The 18,811-nt window shown below is 36.6% G+C and overlaps 1 protein-coding gene and 1 pseudogene across 4 annotated transcripts in view; one reads left to right on the forward strand and one right to left on the reverse strand.

Annotated features, from left to right (window-relative positions):
• THSD7B (thrombospondin type 1 domain containing 7B) overlaps positions 1-18,811 on the forward strand; it is a 1,502,545-nt gene that overhangs the window by 1,474,169 nt on the left and 9,565 nt on the right. For all 4 annotated transcript variants that reach the window (XM_054699694.1, XM_054699696.1, XM_054699695.1 and 1 more), the window contains 6 exons: positions 5,932-6,077; positions 11,205-11,364; positions 12,412-12,585; positions 12,682-12,777; positions 14,881-14,963; positions 17,442-17,634. In XM_054699694.1, the coding sequence (XP_054555669.1) occupies positions 5,932-6,077; positions 11,205-11,364; positions 12,412-12,585; positions 12,682-12,777; positions 14,881-14,963; positions 17,442-17,634 (852 nt within the window). The remainder of the gene's footprint in view (positions 1-5,931; positions 6,078-11,204; positions 11,365-12,411; positions 12,586-12,681; positions 12,778-14,880; positions 14,964-17,441; positions 17,635-18,811) is intronic.
• Positions 4,501-4,637, reverse strand: LOC119256441 (small nucleolar RNA SNORA31; annotated as a pseudogene).

Genomic DNA, 18,811 nt, shown 5'->3' on the forward strand with positions numbered 1-18,811 from the left:
GTCTTGTTCAACTGGCCTACCGTCAACATAACATTTGATACCTATGATTTGGCCCAGATTTAATCTGTTGGAAACTACATGCTTTTAGACTAAGGAGAACTTTGTGTCAATTGCAACAGCTATGTGACTTTGCATAGTTTGACTTCTCTGAGGTTTAGTTTGTCACATTTTACCTGAGAATATGAATGTGTCTAATGCATAGTCTGAGACTAGAATTTTTATTAAAGTGATTTGAGGGGATGAGAATAGCAGTTGTTCTCAGGTAAGGTGGTAAAAGAAAGCCAAGTAAGGCAAATAACTAAGCAAGAATATGCTGCATTATCTATATAAACATAACACTTTATAGTTATTCAATTTAGCTTTCTCTCCATTATTTTGTCATCTGCTGGTATATGCTGCTAATATTAGGTAGCAGGTATCAAATGTTTAAGAATAAATTTGTAGGGTGAACTAGTTAAAAGTGGAAACATTTTATCCCAAACAATTTGGGAAATACATAGTGAAGGAGCACTTGAGTGTTGTAACATTGGTAGCTGATGCCTTGTAGATGTCAGCTCTGGAAGACCATTCTCTGTCAATAATTGTGCATATGCCTTGAAAATTCAATCATATGAAAAAATATGTCGTAAGGTGAAAGTCACTTCATCATACTACTGTGATGGCCTTTACATGTCTATAGTACTCTGGAGATTATAGGTGTATAAAGGTAAATCTGCTCAGCTATTTAATGAATTATTTAAGGTTAAATAGTATGTTCTTCATTGCTTTTATTCTTATATATTCCATTTTCCCCTACAAACATATTTTTATTTGCCTGGATCATATTGAAATTATCCAGAGCTCTTCAAACCATTATTTTTAGTTAATCCAATGACCATGTGTCAGGACCACTGAAGAATAATTGGTTAAAGCCAGACACCATAAAGGTACAGAGGTGGCTGGCTGTCTGGACCTGAAAGTATAGTCAGGACAGAGAACCATTGCATTTGAATTTTCCTTTAGTGAATTCATAAATTGACAAAAATGTAGCCAGTATTTCCTGCTTAGAATTTTCCAAATCTTCATTGTAGTGAATCTTCAGAGTGAAGCTGACTACTGATGAGTTCAATGGAGGTATGATCAACAAATTTGTTTTCAATAGGTATGCAAGTACCAGTATCACCTTCCCTACCTATACTGCCTCATTTTTTTTTTCCTGAAGGTCTTACCACACAACCCTGTTTTCTTCATTGTAAGTAATTATTGTTAATTCAATAGTAGGCCCGATATTCCCCAAGAAGGAGATTAGTAGGTTCAGAGAAAACTGCTAGCCAACTTAGCCTACCAAAATTTGAATCTTTATTAATTTGGAGACATTTTATAGGAATTAGCTCTTCTGTAGCCTTTATTGAGATTAGTCAACTTCTATATCTCATTGTACTGTTCATACCTACTTTTTAATTTAGGTTCCAAGAGAATCCTAATTCTTTCTTATGCTATTATTGAAAAAAAAAAAAAAAAAACCCAAGTAAGAAGACTCCAGAGTGTCCTAGAAAATTCTCCCACTCTCATATTGGAAAAGTGAGGATATAGCAACTTTCACTCTTATTTTGAGAACTGAAGGAGTTAAGGCTAAGGTGTAAGAGATTTAGTGGTTGGGAATCAGTCTGAATCATTACAGATTGCATAGCTGTGTGCATTTTATATTATTAACACAATGGAATAGAGTTGGCATATCTTATATATCGTAGAAATTGATATTAAATAATTTTTAAAAGAAATATTTAAAGGTTTAAGAAGCATCTGCTACATTTTAAATATGCTGCAAGATGGTTTATATGCTATATTTGATTCATATACCAATATGGAGTAAGTCCAAGCAGTCCCCATCTTCTGAGTATTTACCTGAATCCCCATAATCATGAGTTCTATAGGAAGTATATTTATATCAAAATGTTCCCTAATGACCGGACAATTTACAAGCCATCCCCAAGTCAACAGCCCCTTCTCCTGATGCACATGTTGTGTGACTGCATTAGGAGATTTGCTGGTCAAGCTCTACTGCAAATGCAAGTTGTACCCACAACAAATGGGGGTACAAAATGGTGTGATCTGTACACCAAAGATTAAAAATAGCTCTTGAGAAAATGTCTGAAAAGTGAGTCAAAGTTCAAAGACTCTGTGATCAAACTGCAGAAGTCAGTCAAAAAGTAATGTCTCATTTTAAAATTATCACTGAAATATCAGTGGCAACTATGAATGCATAGTTGCAATGATCATTTACATGACAGTTTATATTAGAGAAAATAAACTTATCTGCATGCTTTTGATGCCAGGGAAAAGCCCATTTAAACATTATTTATTTAAAATAATTTAATTCTCATGGTAAATATCACTTTTCCCAGCATGAATTATCCTCAGATAATAAGGACGCTCCATATGTCTAATTGTATTTTATAAAAAAGGAAATTCATATTCAGGAGTTATTTACTAGCTGTTAATTTGAGAGAGCTGCTTCCAACTGGAGAATTTTAATGCCAAGTCCAGATTTCTTTTTACTATACATCAGCTATTTTTAATTTTTTTCTAATATTCCATATCGCATATTCTTTTAATTATCTTTAATTCATCATCCACTGTTCTCCCACTGGCATGAAAATCCACTCTCACCTCTAGAATAATCCCTGCTGATGAATAGTTGCTTATTTGTTTGAATAATCTATCCCGTTTGATGTTTGAAATCCCAGATAGTGTTGTTCATTCCCATTGTCACGGGTCTCCTGGTTGAGACCATCTGTACTCCATGCAGTTCAATTTTGTACTTTAGCATTTGTGTAAGTGCCTAATTCGAGGAGCACTTTCTCTGGTTAATTAATTTATACCACCAAGTATCTCTGATATTAAAAGATAAGGGAACTTATGAAAAGATATGAAATAACCTCCAGAAATATCAGGTGATTTCCCTTTATATCTCATGCCTCTATAAGCAATATTTTTAGATTAAATTTTAATATTTCCAATTAAATATGGCAATATGCTTTAAAAAGCAGGTTTATTACATGCCCCACGGTATTAAAATGTATTGTTGGTAGTAATGGGCATCGTTTGAAAAGTCATAGCTTTTTGTTTGGACAGCAAAAGACAGACATGATACAGCTGTGCTTTCCATGAATGGTTTGAAGACTTCATTCTTTCAAGAAATATTAGCATCGTTTCTTTTCTGTTGCACACATTAGCTTCCATCTGTATCTATCTAGTCCAGTAAAAGATATGTCAATTTGATGGAAGTAAATAAAATGGTTCTAAAGTAATGGCCATTCACATGCCATCCATTTAAGAACAAGCTTGAAGTTATTTGATGGTAATGAAATAGATCCCCTATAGCTATGATAAAGGCAACATTACATTGTCATTATTCTTACAAATACAGATATAACAGAATGTAATTATAATGATATGATCACAAGTATTGGCCAAGAGAACAAACATAAAGATCATTATAAAGCTTGAAGAGTATTTAAGCAAGACATAATGTACAATCCTGAGCCAAATGTTTTCATGAAGCAGGAATGACAACATTTCATGTGAATGAAGTGATGTCCAACCTGTGTGGCTTGAGTCATTTGCACAGAACAGCTGTCCAAACACATTCTATGAGGGAGCTCAGTGCCCAAGGGTGCCGTATTGGTGGTTTCTGTTGCTCACCAGGTCTCTGGAGTCATTGACACACATTTTATCACCATCCAAAATTTTGTTTATGATTCCCATTAAAAAAAAAAAAAAACTAGATACATAACTATCCTCACCTTCCACGTCTACAATATTGGAAAATAATTGGATTTTCCTGTAAGGTTTTTATGATTATTAAATAAGTTACTATAGAAAGTATTTTAGAATGTTGCTTAGCATGTGATATATGATGTATTACACATTCTCAACAGATAACATGTCAACAATTTATGAAATATAAATATTCTCAATGGGCTTAGTACATATGTTTAATATAGGTGAAGTAATGCAATAACTTTAAGGAATTCAGAATTCAGAGATTTAGAACTTCCTAGTTTTCTTCAAAGGTCTTCTCAGATAGAATTAATTTACAATGAATTAATTTACTATCAATCACTAATATTCCTAGACGAGATGTCTAGTCCTCTGAAAGTATGAATCAGCCTTACTTACCCCTGAATTTAGGGCATCCAAGAATTATTCCTATGTAGGGCTTTCTTTTTTTTTCTTTTTTTTATTTCTTTTCAGATCACACACAGAAGTAACTCCTAAATGAACATTATTCTTTTGCACATCTTCTCTTTCTAGTTTCTCAGTTAATACAAGATATAACACTCTCTATTGCACAAAAAAACCCTCGTTTTGGAAAGTGGCGACTTAAAATGAAAAAAACAGTCCGTTTCAAAAAAAAAAAAAACTACCATATTCTTAAACTTAAATACGAGATTCTCTGGAGCACAACAGGTTCTTTACCTTTTACAAGGTTGAGTTGCAAAAATTCCTTGTTTTTGTTATTGTTTTCCCCCATTCAATCTTGGCTGCCAAAATCAGACAGACAGAAAGCGCGAGGACGCTTTTTCTTGCATCTCAAGTGGGAACCTTGGCAGCAGACAGTAACTGCTCCAGGTCTGTCAAATAAATAGATGCATCTATGTAGGGCTTTCAAGTAAATTTTTGTAATCAGTAGCATTCCATTTCACTTAAGAAATAAATGTACTCTTTCACCCCACTTTTAATAGCTGTGACAAAATTAACTCAACCCATTCTTCCTTGAGTTCTCTCTGTTCCAGGCACATTACCCTCATCATCTACTATTATTAGCCACATCTTCTACTCCTTTGCCGCTCATCCTGTTTTTTTTTTTTTTTTTCTATATAGGGTGCTCTCTGTACCTAACTTACGACTTATATCCTTTCACATTCCTGAGCTTAGTTGCTCAAGGGAAAGTTCTCTTCCCAGACAGACTGAATCCCTATATCATGCTCCCATAGAAAATGTTTTCCTTTAACATTTATCATAAAGGCGATTACATAATTAACTTTACAACAATAATGGAAGGGCATTATATTCACAAATAACAGTGATGAAACTATATGACTTGGTGCTTCATCAGTGAAAAAGAATAAAGAATCAGTGGGAGAGAGAGAGAAACATAAACTTTAAGTTTCACCCAACTACCCCATTTACCAAGGTTATGACCTAAGGTGTAGGAGTAGATAGAAGATGACATGAGGTCCCTGCTTGTTCCTCAACTACTCTTATTATTTGTCTTTCAGTATGAAATGGGATGCCAGCATTTGAACTTTTTCAAAGGGAATAGATCCTTCACACAGGCAGCAGCCTTTATCTTGATCTCAATGAAAAAAGCAAAGAAATTGGTCCTAAACTGTAGGGAAACCAATCATGATGTATCCATTGAGATACCAGTATTCCCTTTGGGAGGCATCTTCCTAGGGAATGTTCTTGGGTAATTTGGATTTTGTGAAATGCTTTACCTTACTAGCCAATTTAGAACCTAACAGACAAAACACAACACTCTATTTTTAATATTTGTAGTCCTGGCCTAAAATACAAAGTTTATGAGGGCAGAAAATACATCTGGCTATTTCATCACAGTGTCCCTAACACATAGCAGGATGCCTTGATCATATTAGAGCTTAATAAATAAATTAGCATCCTGCCAATATTTACATGATCAGTTCATTTGGCAACATGACAGATTTTAGACTGAGAGCCACTGAAAACTTAAAATCTTTATTATGAAGAACTTATATAACCTGTGTCTATAGAAACATATATTAAAATTGCAGAAAAACTGAAAGCTGGACATAATAAAAAATCAGTGTATTTTAATGAAGACTTATAAGGCAATATTCTGTCCTTTAATTCCTTTTTTAAACCAAACTCTTAACTGAAAAACTGACACCTTCCTTATCATTTTAGGTCGAATGAGCCGGACTCGATTTATCATTATGCCAACCCAAGGAGAAGGACGGCCGTGCCCCACAGAGCTTACCCAGCAGAAAACCTGCCCAGTGACCCCCTGCTACAGCTGGGTCCTTGGCAACTGGTCTGCATGTAAATTGGAGGTAGGTGATAATCACACTTAGAGAAATGCTTCTCCTATGTCCAAAACACTTGTTTGGTTAATATGGGTTGAGGAAATACATTTCACGGTACCATGGACCTGGCACAATGTGTGGTTATGCAATGGAAGTAACACAGAAAAATAACCACCAAATGACTTAATCTCATGCAGTGTGAGATTGCTAGGAAAATAAATAGCCATTCATTAGGCACTGATTATAATAGTCTGGGTCATGGGACTTTCAATCTCTTTGGCATACTCAAGAATTCTGTTATTTTCTTGGCTTGTTAGAAATACCCAAGTATTACTTAATTAAGCAAAATCTGCATGTTGTGAAAATGCCCATTCTCCTTGCAGACTGTATTTCTTAAAGAGGCGCATTTGGACTTAGACAAAATCTCGCATAGAGGCAGAAAACCAGAAGTGTATGAAAGTTATATTTTAACACTGCCACATGAACCAAGGTTACTACATATTCCTCAATGATTACTTTTTTACTGGCCTGAAGTATAAATGCCTAGCATTTAAATGCCTAACATCATAACATAACACACACCCAGAGCTTTTGCTGGATCAGCAAAGATCCTCTACTATATTTGCTCTCTGGCTTCTTGGGTAAGTAAAAGCACATCGATTTTTGCTATTTTCTTATTTTACCAGTTCATATTTAAGTTCATATTCCAAAGCATATCGTAATTAGGTAACAATAATTTTGATTAAGGATTAAGGAATGTGCAGAGTATTCTCAGCGATGTTTAGTGTTCCTGTCAGGATGACATTGTCATGCATCATTATCATCTTGCAGAATAATGTCCATGCATTGTAATAAGTCTCAGAGGAACAAGAATGTGTGGTACATTTGTTCTGTCTCCTTTTTACAGAAAATAAGGTAACCATGCTAATTATTTCAATAGTAATGTAATGGCAAATAGGAATACGTTGTCACTTGTCTAAAATCCTCCTTCCTAAATCTTCAGCAATTTTTAAATGCTGCTTGGAGTCACAATTAAGAAAATGGTAGGGTTGTTTCTCCTTATAATTGTGTAATTGACAGTTGAGAAAATAGGCTCAAAAAATTCAGGAACCAGTTGACAGGGAAGGGAGAGAAAAATGGAAGGAGAGCCGGCAACAGGACTGACGGACTCCATGCTCCAAGTCTTAGCAGACATACAACTTCTACTCTAGCTGTCTTGCTCACTCTTTTGCACTTTCCTTTTTACCTTCTCAGATGTCAGAAGCCTAAATATATGCATTATATATAGACACCTGTCAACTTGTCCCACACGAACATGGGAAATGCCAAATGGAATGTTTCATTTTGCTGTCACGTGAGCATATGAGCACCACAGGGACACAAGTGGGGTCTTGTGAGCATTTGCCATAGTAGTGCAGGTGGGGTCTGGGCATCACACAGGCTTGGATGGAGCCTGCAGAGACCACAAGAACATGTGTGCAGAAATTCCAGAAGCACCTCAGGTATCCAGATGAGGTTAATTCCATTCACTGACATTTCCAGTCAGGAGGAAATTCTGAACTTAGACTTTTTCCAGGGAAATCTCTCAAACAATAATACCTGTTACTGAAGTCTGTACTTCATTCTGGGATGGGCACCTTATGCAGACAGGGTCATTCATCATTCTTCCCCAAGAATTTGGAATGAATCAAAGCTGTTCAGAGATACTGTATTCAGGAACCTTTAGCCACCACATCTTCCACCTTGTGGATAAAGTCAGTCTCACTGATGAAAAAGAAGACAAGCAAAGGCAAAAGAGAACGTAAATCATTGATGGTTGAGTTTTTTCCAGAGTTGGAACTGCATTCCTGTTTTACTAAAACTTAATTGTGAGCTCCCTGTGAGAGATAACACACTATCTTTATAGTGAGTTGCCTTCTCTCAAATCATTTTGTGAGCACAGTTTTTGACATTACTGATCAAAATTTCATGGGCCCTTTGCCCACAAAGGAAGATCACCTCTCAAAATGTGCTTCTGCTCCTCCTTGTCCTGTTGTATCCTGACCTGCCAACTGAAGGCAGGGAGCTCGTTTGCTGAAGGTGACGATGGTATTTAAGTGGCTGATTGCATCAAGAACTAGCAAACCACAATGGGGCAGGAGGGGGACGGGGCTTACACAGTAGATGTGCCAATTTTGCTACTATTTTATATGGGAAGATGTTAGCAGCAAAAAAAGTGTTTATCCTCTGGCTTTACTTTCTAAAATGTTTTCTGACTCTTTAAGTTCTTCAGCTGATAACACAGATCCACACATAGGTTGCCAAATCTGTTTAGAACTCAGTCTTGCAGGCCTAATTTCGGTCAAAATTCTACCACAGTTCCTGGCTCAGCAATTTTTGCCAAGTTTCTGAGCTTTCCAGTCTGTTTTCTTATCTGTATGATGGAAGTTGAAATAGTACCGATTTTGCTGACAGAGAGTCGGGGGTGGGGGGATGGTTTGTATGGATTAGTGAGTTCAGATGCAGTGCTCATTATGTAGTACCTGACATAAATTCTGAGCTTAATAAACTGTGGTTGGTATTATAACTTTGATTAAAACTCTGATTATTAGCACCAGCTGCCAGTCCACATCTGCTAGAGACACTGACTCAGAGTATACAACATATCCGCTAATATCTGGACTGTGCAGTGGAGAGCTAGAGAATCCTGGTTGTTGACAAGCTTGTGCCAAGTAGTCTGGGTCTGTTTGCCCTCCCTAGTGTGTAAAGTCTCGTGAATAAGGGGGAGTGAATGTTCACTTTATGAATATCATTACAATTCTGATGTTGATTTCTTTTCATATCATGACTGTTGTCAAAAGTATAGGTTGAAGTATATGGTTGAAGGAGGATGCATATTAGGAGCAAATTGTTGTTTGTCTTGATTTTTAAAATGATCCCTGTGATTTCATGTTTCCTATGAGATCTTCATACACCATTTCCTGAAATGTTAAACACTAATCAGTTGTAGTCTCTGTTACCTGAGGTTCCAGATAGCAGTAATTTCAAATCTTGTATGTGATGCAGTAGCTTCAGACTATTCTGAAGTAAGCATACAGTCTAATACTCTTTAGCAACACATATACCTTTCACAATTCTGCAGTGACTCCATCCTCTGGAGTAATAAGTTATAAGAGAAATCCTCTTAAAAGAGGAATTTAACATACATTAGCTATTTCCCACTTTAGGGAGTTAGCATTCACTTGAGTATTTGCTGAGTGTGATAGTTGATTTTAAACCTCCACTTATTTCCCCAAATAATGCACTCAGGTTCAGAATTAGGGTGCATGTTTTGGCAATTTCACAACAGCTGAATAAAAGATTAGAGCAATTATGAGCTATTGATAAGTCAAGTGTGGAAATGCCATCTTAGTAAACAAATCATAATCATGTTATGGCATCTCTAGAAGAAGATGTAATGGCCCCTATTGACATGCTACTCAGATTCTTCACGCTTAAAATTGCTTCAACTAGGACCTCGTGCAAGTCAAACCATTTCTGGACTTCTTCTTATGTCAAGAATTTTTTTCAGCATCCACCCTGTACCACCCTACACCTCCAGTAGTCTGTTTATGAACTGTCCTTGACACTTGACTGCTGTTTGCACAGTGCCTTGACTTGGCTGGTGCTCAGTAGGCCTATCAGCTTCTGATGACTTACCTGTTCCATGCCCTGGGTCATTTTCATGCTTTAGCTGACCACCTTGTACTTCTCTCCTTTCTGTCACTTTAAAAGCCACATCTCCAAGACCTAGGCAATGCAGTTTCTAGGTCCTGTTGGGGAAAAAGAGTAGAAGGAGATGAAACTCTGTTTCCCAGTACATAGTACCGTTATCACTGTTCTCTCATAATGGGCTGTAGTATCTTGCTTCTCTGGCTGCAGCAACAGAAATGCAAAGCCCCTCTCTCCTATTTGGGAGACGGTCTACCAGTGGTCACCACGTGCCAGACTCTGGACTAAGTGGAAGCTCAGTGACACACCTTGGAAGTATAGGAGAGTTAATACTCTCCAAGATGGACATTGACCACAGAGAATTGGATCCAAGGAGGAGCTGGCATTTTAATGACTCCCCCTTCTTCCACTCACCTCCATTATTGATGGGACTGAGTCCTCCTGATACCACAAGGCCTGACTGGAAGAAATTGTGGTTGACCAAGAAACCAGCTGTGTTTACTTGTGGCAAGGAGGCAAGTGTAGCAACGCATTACTTTACATTTGCTTTTCCTCTGTTTCTCCTTCAGTTCTTTTACCTTCACTCTTGTCATCTTAGGATTTCACTTCCTTAGCACAATAGTTTTGCCCTCACCCATTTTTATAGGCATTTATACCAAAAAATACCTTTTTATGGCTATTTATATTATTTCCATCTAAAAGTTATCCAAATAATTAAGCACCAACCCCCTCCCCTTTTTAAGTATGAGTACCTGAATAAAACTGAGGAGGAAAAAGCACTTATGAGTAGCTGCCAAAAATGCTCTAGTAGGAATCCTTTCATCAGACAGATGGGAGCCATATAACCACTAAGACATTTCCAATTCTAAGCTGCTGTTTCTGTGAGACACTGCACACTTTTTTTCTAATTGTCTAGAATAATCTGAGTGGGATTTGTATAAAGTATCTTCAAAGAACATTATTCAGCACAGAAGGTATGCTGGGAAAACAACTTTTCATGGTAATAGAGAAAAGCAGTGTATTACTGGAAACCTTAACCTAATCCATATGAGAAAGTACTGAATTCCCTACAAAAGAAAAACAAGCAAAGTAAAAGAGAAATTTATGCCCTGTGGCTGTACATGCTTTCTTAGGGAGTGATTATGGATTAGGCCATTTTATCACATACACCTAGACAAGTTATGTATTGTTTTTTTTTTTTCTTTTTCATTCAGTCCTGGCTGTGTTCCAAAATGAATCATCATATTCTGAGTACATAAATTCTGTGGCATAAATTTGCATTTATACTTCAGCTTATTCATCAGCTCTCTAAGAATTTCTTGGTGATACTTTATGTGAGCAATTCACAGATCACTCTCTATGCAGAAATATGCAACCAGGGTTTTCTTGGCAAGGGGTGCTAGGAGTCAAAACTCTCATAGGCTAATTATTTGGGTAATTCTAACAGTATCTTTCCTCTCACAGGGTGGAGACTGCGGGGAAGGAGTCCAGATCCGAAGCCTTTCCTGCATGGTCCACAATGGCTCCATCTCCCACACCGCTATACCTGTAGATGATGCACTGTGTGGAGACATGCCCTTCCAGAATAGCATCCTGAAGCAGCCCTGTTCTGTTCCTTGCCCAGGTATGCAATTTTCGATGATTGTGAATGCTTTAATGACAACCTGTTCATTACTTCTACTTTTTCTGGAAAAACTCTCATCAAATTTGAGGTTTTAAAATTGCAAAAGTTTATTTAAGTGAGGTTATCACTTTGGAATATTCTCACAACTTCAATGGAGGTAAAGCAAGCCTGAGGAAAAGGACAGGACATGGAAATATAAGAGCTAAGTTTCAATCATGTCACTGGCATTTTACATGGAACAATCTTTGAGTGATGGTAGCTCCACCTAGAGTATGTGCTAATACCTGACCTGACCATCTAGCACACTGGCTAGTACTCAAAATAAGTGTTGACTGAACCCATGAGTGGATGAATCCCTGGGTGGCAGCAGGGTGGGAACAGTAAGGATTATGAAACTCTCATTTAAATGGACAAGTTCTATGTATTTGTAAAGATGATCACTATTTATATTTATGTATCATTTTATTCCTAATAGCACAACTGGGTTTGGGTGACCTAATTTTAAGGTAACTTAATATACCTTTATATACAGCCTTATAATATGGCATGAAACTGACCTTTGTGTGTAAACTCATACATACATGTGCACATATATTTACATACTTTATGCACATAAATGTATGTGCTTAGATTATTAAATATTCTTTGAGCCCAACATTACTCCACTTCAGTGACTGTCTTATTCCCTTTATATGGTTTTTAAGAACATCCATTTTATGATATTATGCTGCTCTTTGAAAACTGAGTTACCATAATCTTTCCATCTCCCCTTTAAAAATTTTATTTTCACTAGCTGACATACAGTGTTCACTAGATAAGATTACTATAATTTGAGACAAAGTAATGGCAATCTCATTTTCGGCACTATCTTGCTAAACTAGATTAAACCATAAATAACTTTATCATTTAGTACTGTCTAAATGGAAAATTGGTCAAAGACAAATGTGCAGTATCCAGAAATTGCCCACCACCACCAATCTCCCTGCCTGGGTAATGTGTAGGTTTAGTTTTCACGTTCCCTCTGCTCTGTGCTTCACACTTACCCAGGAGACTGCCATTTAACGAAGTGGTCAGAGTGGAGCACGTGTGAATTAACCTGCATTGATGGAAGAAGCTTTGAGACAATGGGCCGCCAATCTAGGTCAAGGACATTTATAATTCAGTCTTTTGAGAACCAAGACAGCTGCCCCCAGCAGGTTCTGGAAACACGCCCTTGTACAGGTACCAAGAGAACTTTTCACTTCTTAAGCTCCATTGATTAATGTTTATACTATTTTTATATGCAGTATAATAGAACCAGTTTACATTTACTTGCAGGAGGCAAATGTTACCACTACACATGGAAAGCAAGTCTTTGGAACAATAATGAACGAACTGTATGGTGCCAGCGTTCAGATGGCATTAATGTCACAGGTATTCCTGCCTAAGACTACTGTGGACACTTCAAAAAGACCTGAGTTTTGCTGTCTGTGAGGACAATTAGCTTAAAATTATAAGCAATAGGAGTGGGCAAGTGGCCTAATTAAATGATATTTTTAGCAAATTACCATCAGATTTTCGCATCTTAGAAAGCAAACATACTATATCAGACAACTTAAATAAAAATTTCCTGAACAGTCACAATCTAAGATAAAGACTGAAAATGATCAGTGCTAGCTTACAACAGTGCTCTCTAAAATTTTAAATGATGTAGCATCTCTATATAAAATTTTTGAGGCTATATCTCAATCTACCATATTCCTATGCTGCCATGCTAATATACATATTCTAAAAACACATGCAAATTAATAAATACTGTTAAAATATTTTAATGGTACAAAAATTATAGGTGCTTATGTTCAAAACCTATATTTGAATATGGTAGTCATGATTATTAACATCTAAATATAAATTAAGGAAGGGCACCTCATTCATGACAATTGGTTCTGCAAATGGTCTTCTGCAAAAAAATTTTAATGCTTGCCTATTGGAGAAAAGTCAGTTGCCATGTTTTACTTACTGTTCACAGTCAGATAAACTCTGACAGTTTATCACAGGGGTGGGAGAATACTATTATTTCTATAGGGATAGAAGGATTGTCAGCTCTATTTTTTGTTTTTGCACTCAGTATTATCTTTAATCTATAGTTTATAAAGATAATATATTTTAAACTACTTTTTAGTTTTGTAAGTTTGGTAAAACTAGATATACTATATAAATCTACCTACACAGGAACACAGAACCCATCATATGCTGAGAATTAAACTACTAAAGATTATAATCTCAAGTTACATCTACAATAGTGGCCATTGGTGAATGAACTCATTAACAGTATTTTCTGCTCAGGATTATGAGAACTTTAGTCGTAATATTTAGACAAAAAGTTGCATGTGCTATACAAATTCTAGTATTTTCTCCCTACTTCCCAAAAGTTCCCATCTGCCAAAGGTGCACACACAGCCTTAGCTATCACTGGTTTATAGAGGGGAGGGGGATGAGACCTCCAAACACAATAGGTAGCAGCATTACTTTGAGTTCTTGTCACTAACACTCAAATTTGCAATTTCACATCTCGATGCTAATTGTGGGGTTTGTATCTATAATTCATTGTGGATTATTTGATTTCTTTTTCAAGTAGCAGTGAGACTTTTCTGCTTCATTTTCAGGGAAAATGTAGACCTTCCTATTCTCCACACTACCTTATGCCCAAGCTTTTTGATAACTACAAAGTCAAACTGTAATTGGTTGACAATTACAATAATGCAAAGGCTAGAACTAATAAATACAACCAATATTATATAAATGCAATCTAAATAATGTCCTCAAATGTCAACTTATTAGCTTAGTACCTTGAATCTAAAAAAGGCACTACTAATGTGTGCATGATTTTCATAGTATGGAGACATCATTGTACATATTATAGACATCTAGTTATTTAAAAAATTACTTACTAAGCAAGTACTGTACAGTCAGCTGCATGACTGCCCCTCCTAGAGCTTATAGATTTTGTTCTTTAAACTGTATGTGAGTATGTGTGTGTGATTGTATCGATGTGTACTCTGGTTAAAATATGTTACCAAAGCATTTGATTTGATGAATTGATTAGTGGCCATTCTTTTAGCATTCAGTTATAGGGACTTAGAGTGCTTCATTGAGTATTCAGGAGCTGGAGAAAAATGTATATAAAATGAGTCTTTGAGCAGATTTATTTTTTGCTCTTGAACTTAAATTGAGATTTCCTCAATTCTTTTACTGATCCTGGCACTCACAAACTGCCCTGAAGCATAGCCATATGATAGAATCACATTGCCAATGTGCAGAGCTAAAACTACAATAATCAGCTTCTGTTAGCAGAGCTTCTCATCTCAAAGAACTCATACTGGGGCAAGCCAAAAAAAATAAGACTGAGCTACATATCACTTTTTTTTTTTAACATGACACTTTTACAGAATGACCAGTGCCAGAGAAAGGAAAAAAAAAATGTTTTAAATGTTTATCATAGAAAATCTCAAAATGATGATGGGAATTCCTTTGTAGGAGGCTGCTCCCCTCAAGCACGTCCTGCTGCTATTCGGCAGTGCAACCCAGCCTGCAGAAAACCTTTCTCCTACTGTACACAGGTGAGTCTTGCACTGGACAATTTAAATGCTTTAAATACAAGCATTTAAATTTCTGTGTTAAGCATTTGCTATTGGATGTTTTCCAGTCTGCTATAGCCTAAACAGCAGTTCTGTGTGCACGTGATACCATCTAGAGGCATTTGCAGGAGTAATCACAGTTAATTTTTTTTTTTTTAAATGAAGTTACATGGGTTTACAATATTAACTCAGAATCAAAAAAATAAATAAATGGCAGGGTAAATGTTTTAAATATACTATGTATAGACATATAGGTATTCCTGAATGGCAACACATTAAAATTCTAAATACTAAAAACCACAAGGGAAATGAAATAAAACAGTTCTTTGTAGGGCCATGAGTTAAGGAAAGCAGTCTTTATTTTTTTTCCTATAAATTTGCCCACAGCCAAATTTGCCTTTCATTTATCTAGTTTATGTTCTATTTATCAAGAAATATTCTCAATTGATTTATTCTTCTATTCCTAACCTGTCATAAACTATTTTGAATGATGTTGTAAATGAATGTTCATATTTGCTAATTGTTAGTTAGCAAAATTGGTTAGCATTGTGCCAGTTGATTTTAGTTCTTTTTAAATAAGCCAATACATACCTATGGATAAAAATATTTTTCCTACCCTAATTCCCATCTACCCCTGCTCAGGAATTGATGCAAATGTACAGTGAATCCTGTCAATGACACTAATGGTATGCAGTACATATGTGATTTCTTAAAAGTTATGTTCCTTAAGGAAACAAATGTCTTTTTATAATGTATTCTTTCCAAAAGTTAGCTGGTTAAAAATAACTCAAACACCCAATCCTATTTTATGGCTTTTCTACTTCAAGGTGGGTTTGTTACTGAAAAAAAGCTAATGACTAAACTTACAAAACAAGTAGCTAAAAAGAGATCAAAAACAATTTTATTGGCCTATATACAGTCACAAAATAGAAATTGTCATTTGCCTCTAACTCTCTAAATACCTTCTCTAATAAAACAAATCTATATTTTCCTTTAAATACGTGTAACCCATAACACATTTCACTCAGACTAATAGAGATGATTTTGAAAGGATGACTTTATCACCAGCATATACAGTTCTCTTAGTTATTTCTCTCTATACCTTCAGTTAAAACCATTAATAATTGTTATTATATAACATGCTACTTTCTTAAACTATGGGAAGTTACTAACTAGATCACATCATATTTTTCCCTGCCCTTCTTTGGTAGGTGATTGAGGGATCTTTAGTTTTAAAATCTATTGTATCTCAAAATCATGTCGTTAGTCAACAATTGATTATCTCGATAAATCTAGCTGATTGATAAGGCCAGATAAACAGTTTTAGGTAAGGAACAGTATGAGCACAGTCATAATCTGTGCTCATTTTTTTCTATCCTACTTGTTTGCTAGAGGAAGGAAGACCATTTTCAGTTTCACTTCCAGAAGCAGAAACTCTTGTCCATTATACTGGATCATAGTGAGCTCAAAGGTTTATTTGTACAAGAAAAGTGACCTAGAATCTAAAGATAAATGTGAAGGACACGTTGTCACAATGCCAACTAGAAATGTGATGTGACACTGGCCTGCTACAAGTAAGGACAGATATATCATCACTCTCTTAGACACGTGTCTGTGGTGCAGTCTTCTGTCCCTCCACTTGGGCTGCCTTGACTGCAGAAGCAAGCCTGTAAACAGAGAGAAATTCAGGGCTTCCCCGGTGGCGCAGTGGTTGAGCACTGGGTTGTGAAGCTGCCCGCAGCCTGGGTGGCGTCGGTTTGATCCCCGGCTGCTCCCCGGCCACCGGAGGAGGGTCCCACATGGCGGGCAGACCTCTCCTGCCGCCCGCTGCTCCCCTCAGCAGTGTACTTCGGTCCTTCTGCCTGCTCTGCTCCCCGCTCTGGCGAATTCTCTCACCCTCCCACGCTTCTGACTGTACCCAGTGCTTGTATAAATAAATAATTCTTAAAAAATAAAATAAAATAAACAGAGAGTAATTCAGCCCAGTTAGACTAGTGGTAGAAGGTGATAAGGCAGCAGGAGCAGACAGAGACCTCAAAGAAGTTATGTACATAATCCCCGTTGCTTTGTTTCTCAGTATCAAGAACTGGTTGGAGTGGACAGGAGAACAAAATGGCTGCTGGGAAAGTTGAGGAAAATTTGATTCAATACCTTAACTACATTCTTTTTTTTTTCTTAGATGTTTAATACCTTTCATTGACAAAGAATTCCGATTTAATATTTGGAAGCTCTAAGAATTATAATCTTTTGGAAAAACGGGTGATTTATGTTAGAGTTTGCTTTAGAATTCAGAAAGATGAACTATTTAGTAGATTTTCATCTGTTTGGCAAGTCTGTTGCTGAGAAACTCTAAATTTCCATGACACATCATATAAATATTAAGTGATTCCGACATTTAAATTGTTATTTTTCATCTGCACAACTCACTGTATAACCATAAAAATATCTTTTTTGCTGTAGGGTGGAGTCTGTGGTTGTGAGAAGGGTTATACGGAGATATTGAGATCAAATGGTTTCCTGGATTACTGCATGAAAGTACCTGGCTCAGAGGATAAAAAAGCTGATGTGAAAAACCTTTCAGGAAAAAACAGACCCGTGAATTCAAAAATACATGATATTTTTAAAGGATGGTCTCTTCAACCCCTTGAACCAGGTGTGTTTCAGTTATAAGAAATGTAAAATTTCTCATGGCGGGGTGGGGGGTGACATTCTTATATTATGAACGCTGCTTGTGATGGAAACAATGGATGTAAGGAGGAAAACAGGAGAAAAGGAGGCAATATGGTCTCATTCAAGGTTTCTCAGATTTGAATGTTGTATAATATATTGTTCCCTTTAGCTATATAGTGTTCCTATGCATAGTGGGGGCTAAGTATATAGCCCCAGCCTAAGGGACACTGAATTGAGAAACCGTAAAGAGCACTGGTCTCAAAGACATACAGACCCTGTTGGCATCATAGCTCAGACTGTACCTGCTTTGTGATTGAGAGCAATTTCTTCACCTCCCTGGGTCTATTTCTTCATCCATGAAATCAGTCTAAAGGCACTTGCCCTGCAGGATTGTCAGGTGAATTAGCAGTGTCAAGCCTGTGTGCTCAGGTACTGGTGGTTATTAAGGATAGGAGGGACATTTATTAGATGTTTTTTGTCTTCCCTGTAGTCCCAGGCTGGCTATGTATCCTGAATAATCTCATTATGTTCTTGCAACTTAATGGGATGTTATCACCCCCATTTTAGAGATTAGGCATCTGAAGCTGGCAGTACAAACTAATTTGACCAAGGCCACACCACCAGAAGTTAGCAGAAAAAGTGTGAAAACAAGGTCATTAAAGTTCTTACATAACACTAGTCTCTGCTGCCCACTTTGGAAAGTGGGCAGAAAATTAGAGATCCTCAGTGCCTGTTTTAAATCTCTCTCCTGGGAAATAAAATGCTAGGAATAACTGAGTAAAGTAAAGCAGTATAACTGAAGGGGTTGAGAGGAAGGAGACAGAGTTCAAGTAAAATATAGTTGTCATTTGGGAAGTTTCTTCCTAGACCCTATGCCTCTGCCATACCAAAAGTGTGTTTACAAGAAGCCAGAACAAGAGCCCATGAACCCTAGATCTAGTGGAAGAAACAAGATGTATATTCCCAATCAACCTTGTAGGATGGCCACGTTATCTGTTCAACTCTGGACTTTCCTCTATGTCTTTGCACAACATAGATGTTTAAAAATGTCTACATTAGTAGATTTAAATTTGAAAGAAGGATGATATAAAATGTAGTCAGGTTAACCCATTATTTCAGGAGAAGTAGGGTGAGGTCCCCTGGGAAATGAATCTTCAAAT

This window comes from Talpa occidentalis, unplaced genomic scaffold (assembly GCF_014898055.3).
Source record: "Talpa occidentalis isolate TD23 unplaced genomic scaffold, MPIMG_talOcc4v2.1 talOcc4.3, whole genome shotgun sequence".
Classification (NCBI taxonomy): domain Eukaryota; kingdom Metazoa; phylum Chordata; class Mammalia; order Eulipotyphla; family Talpidae; genus Talpa; species Talpa occidentalis.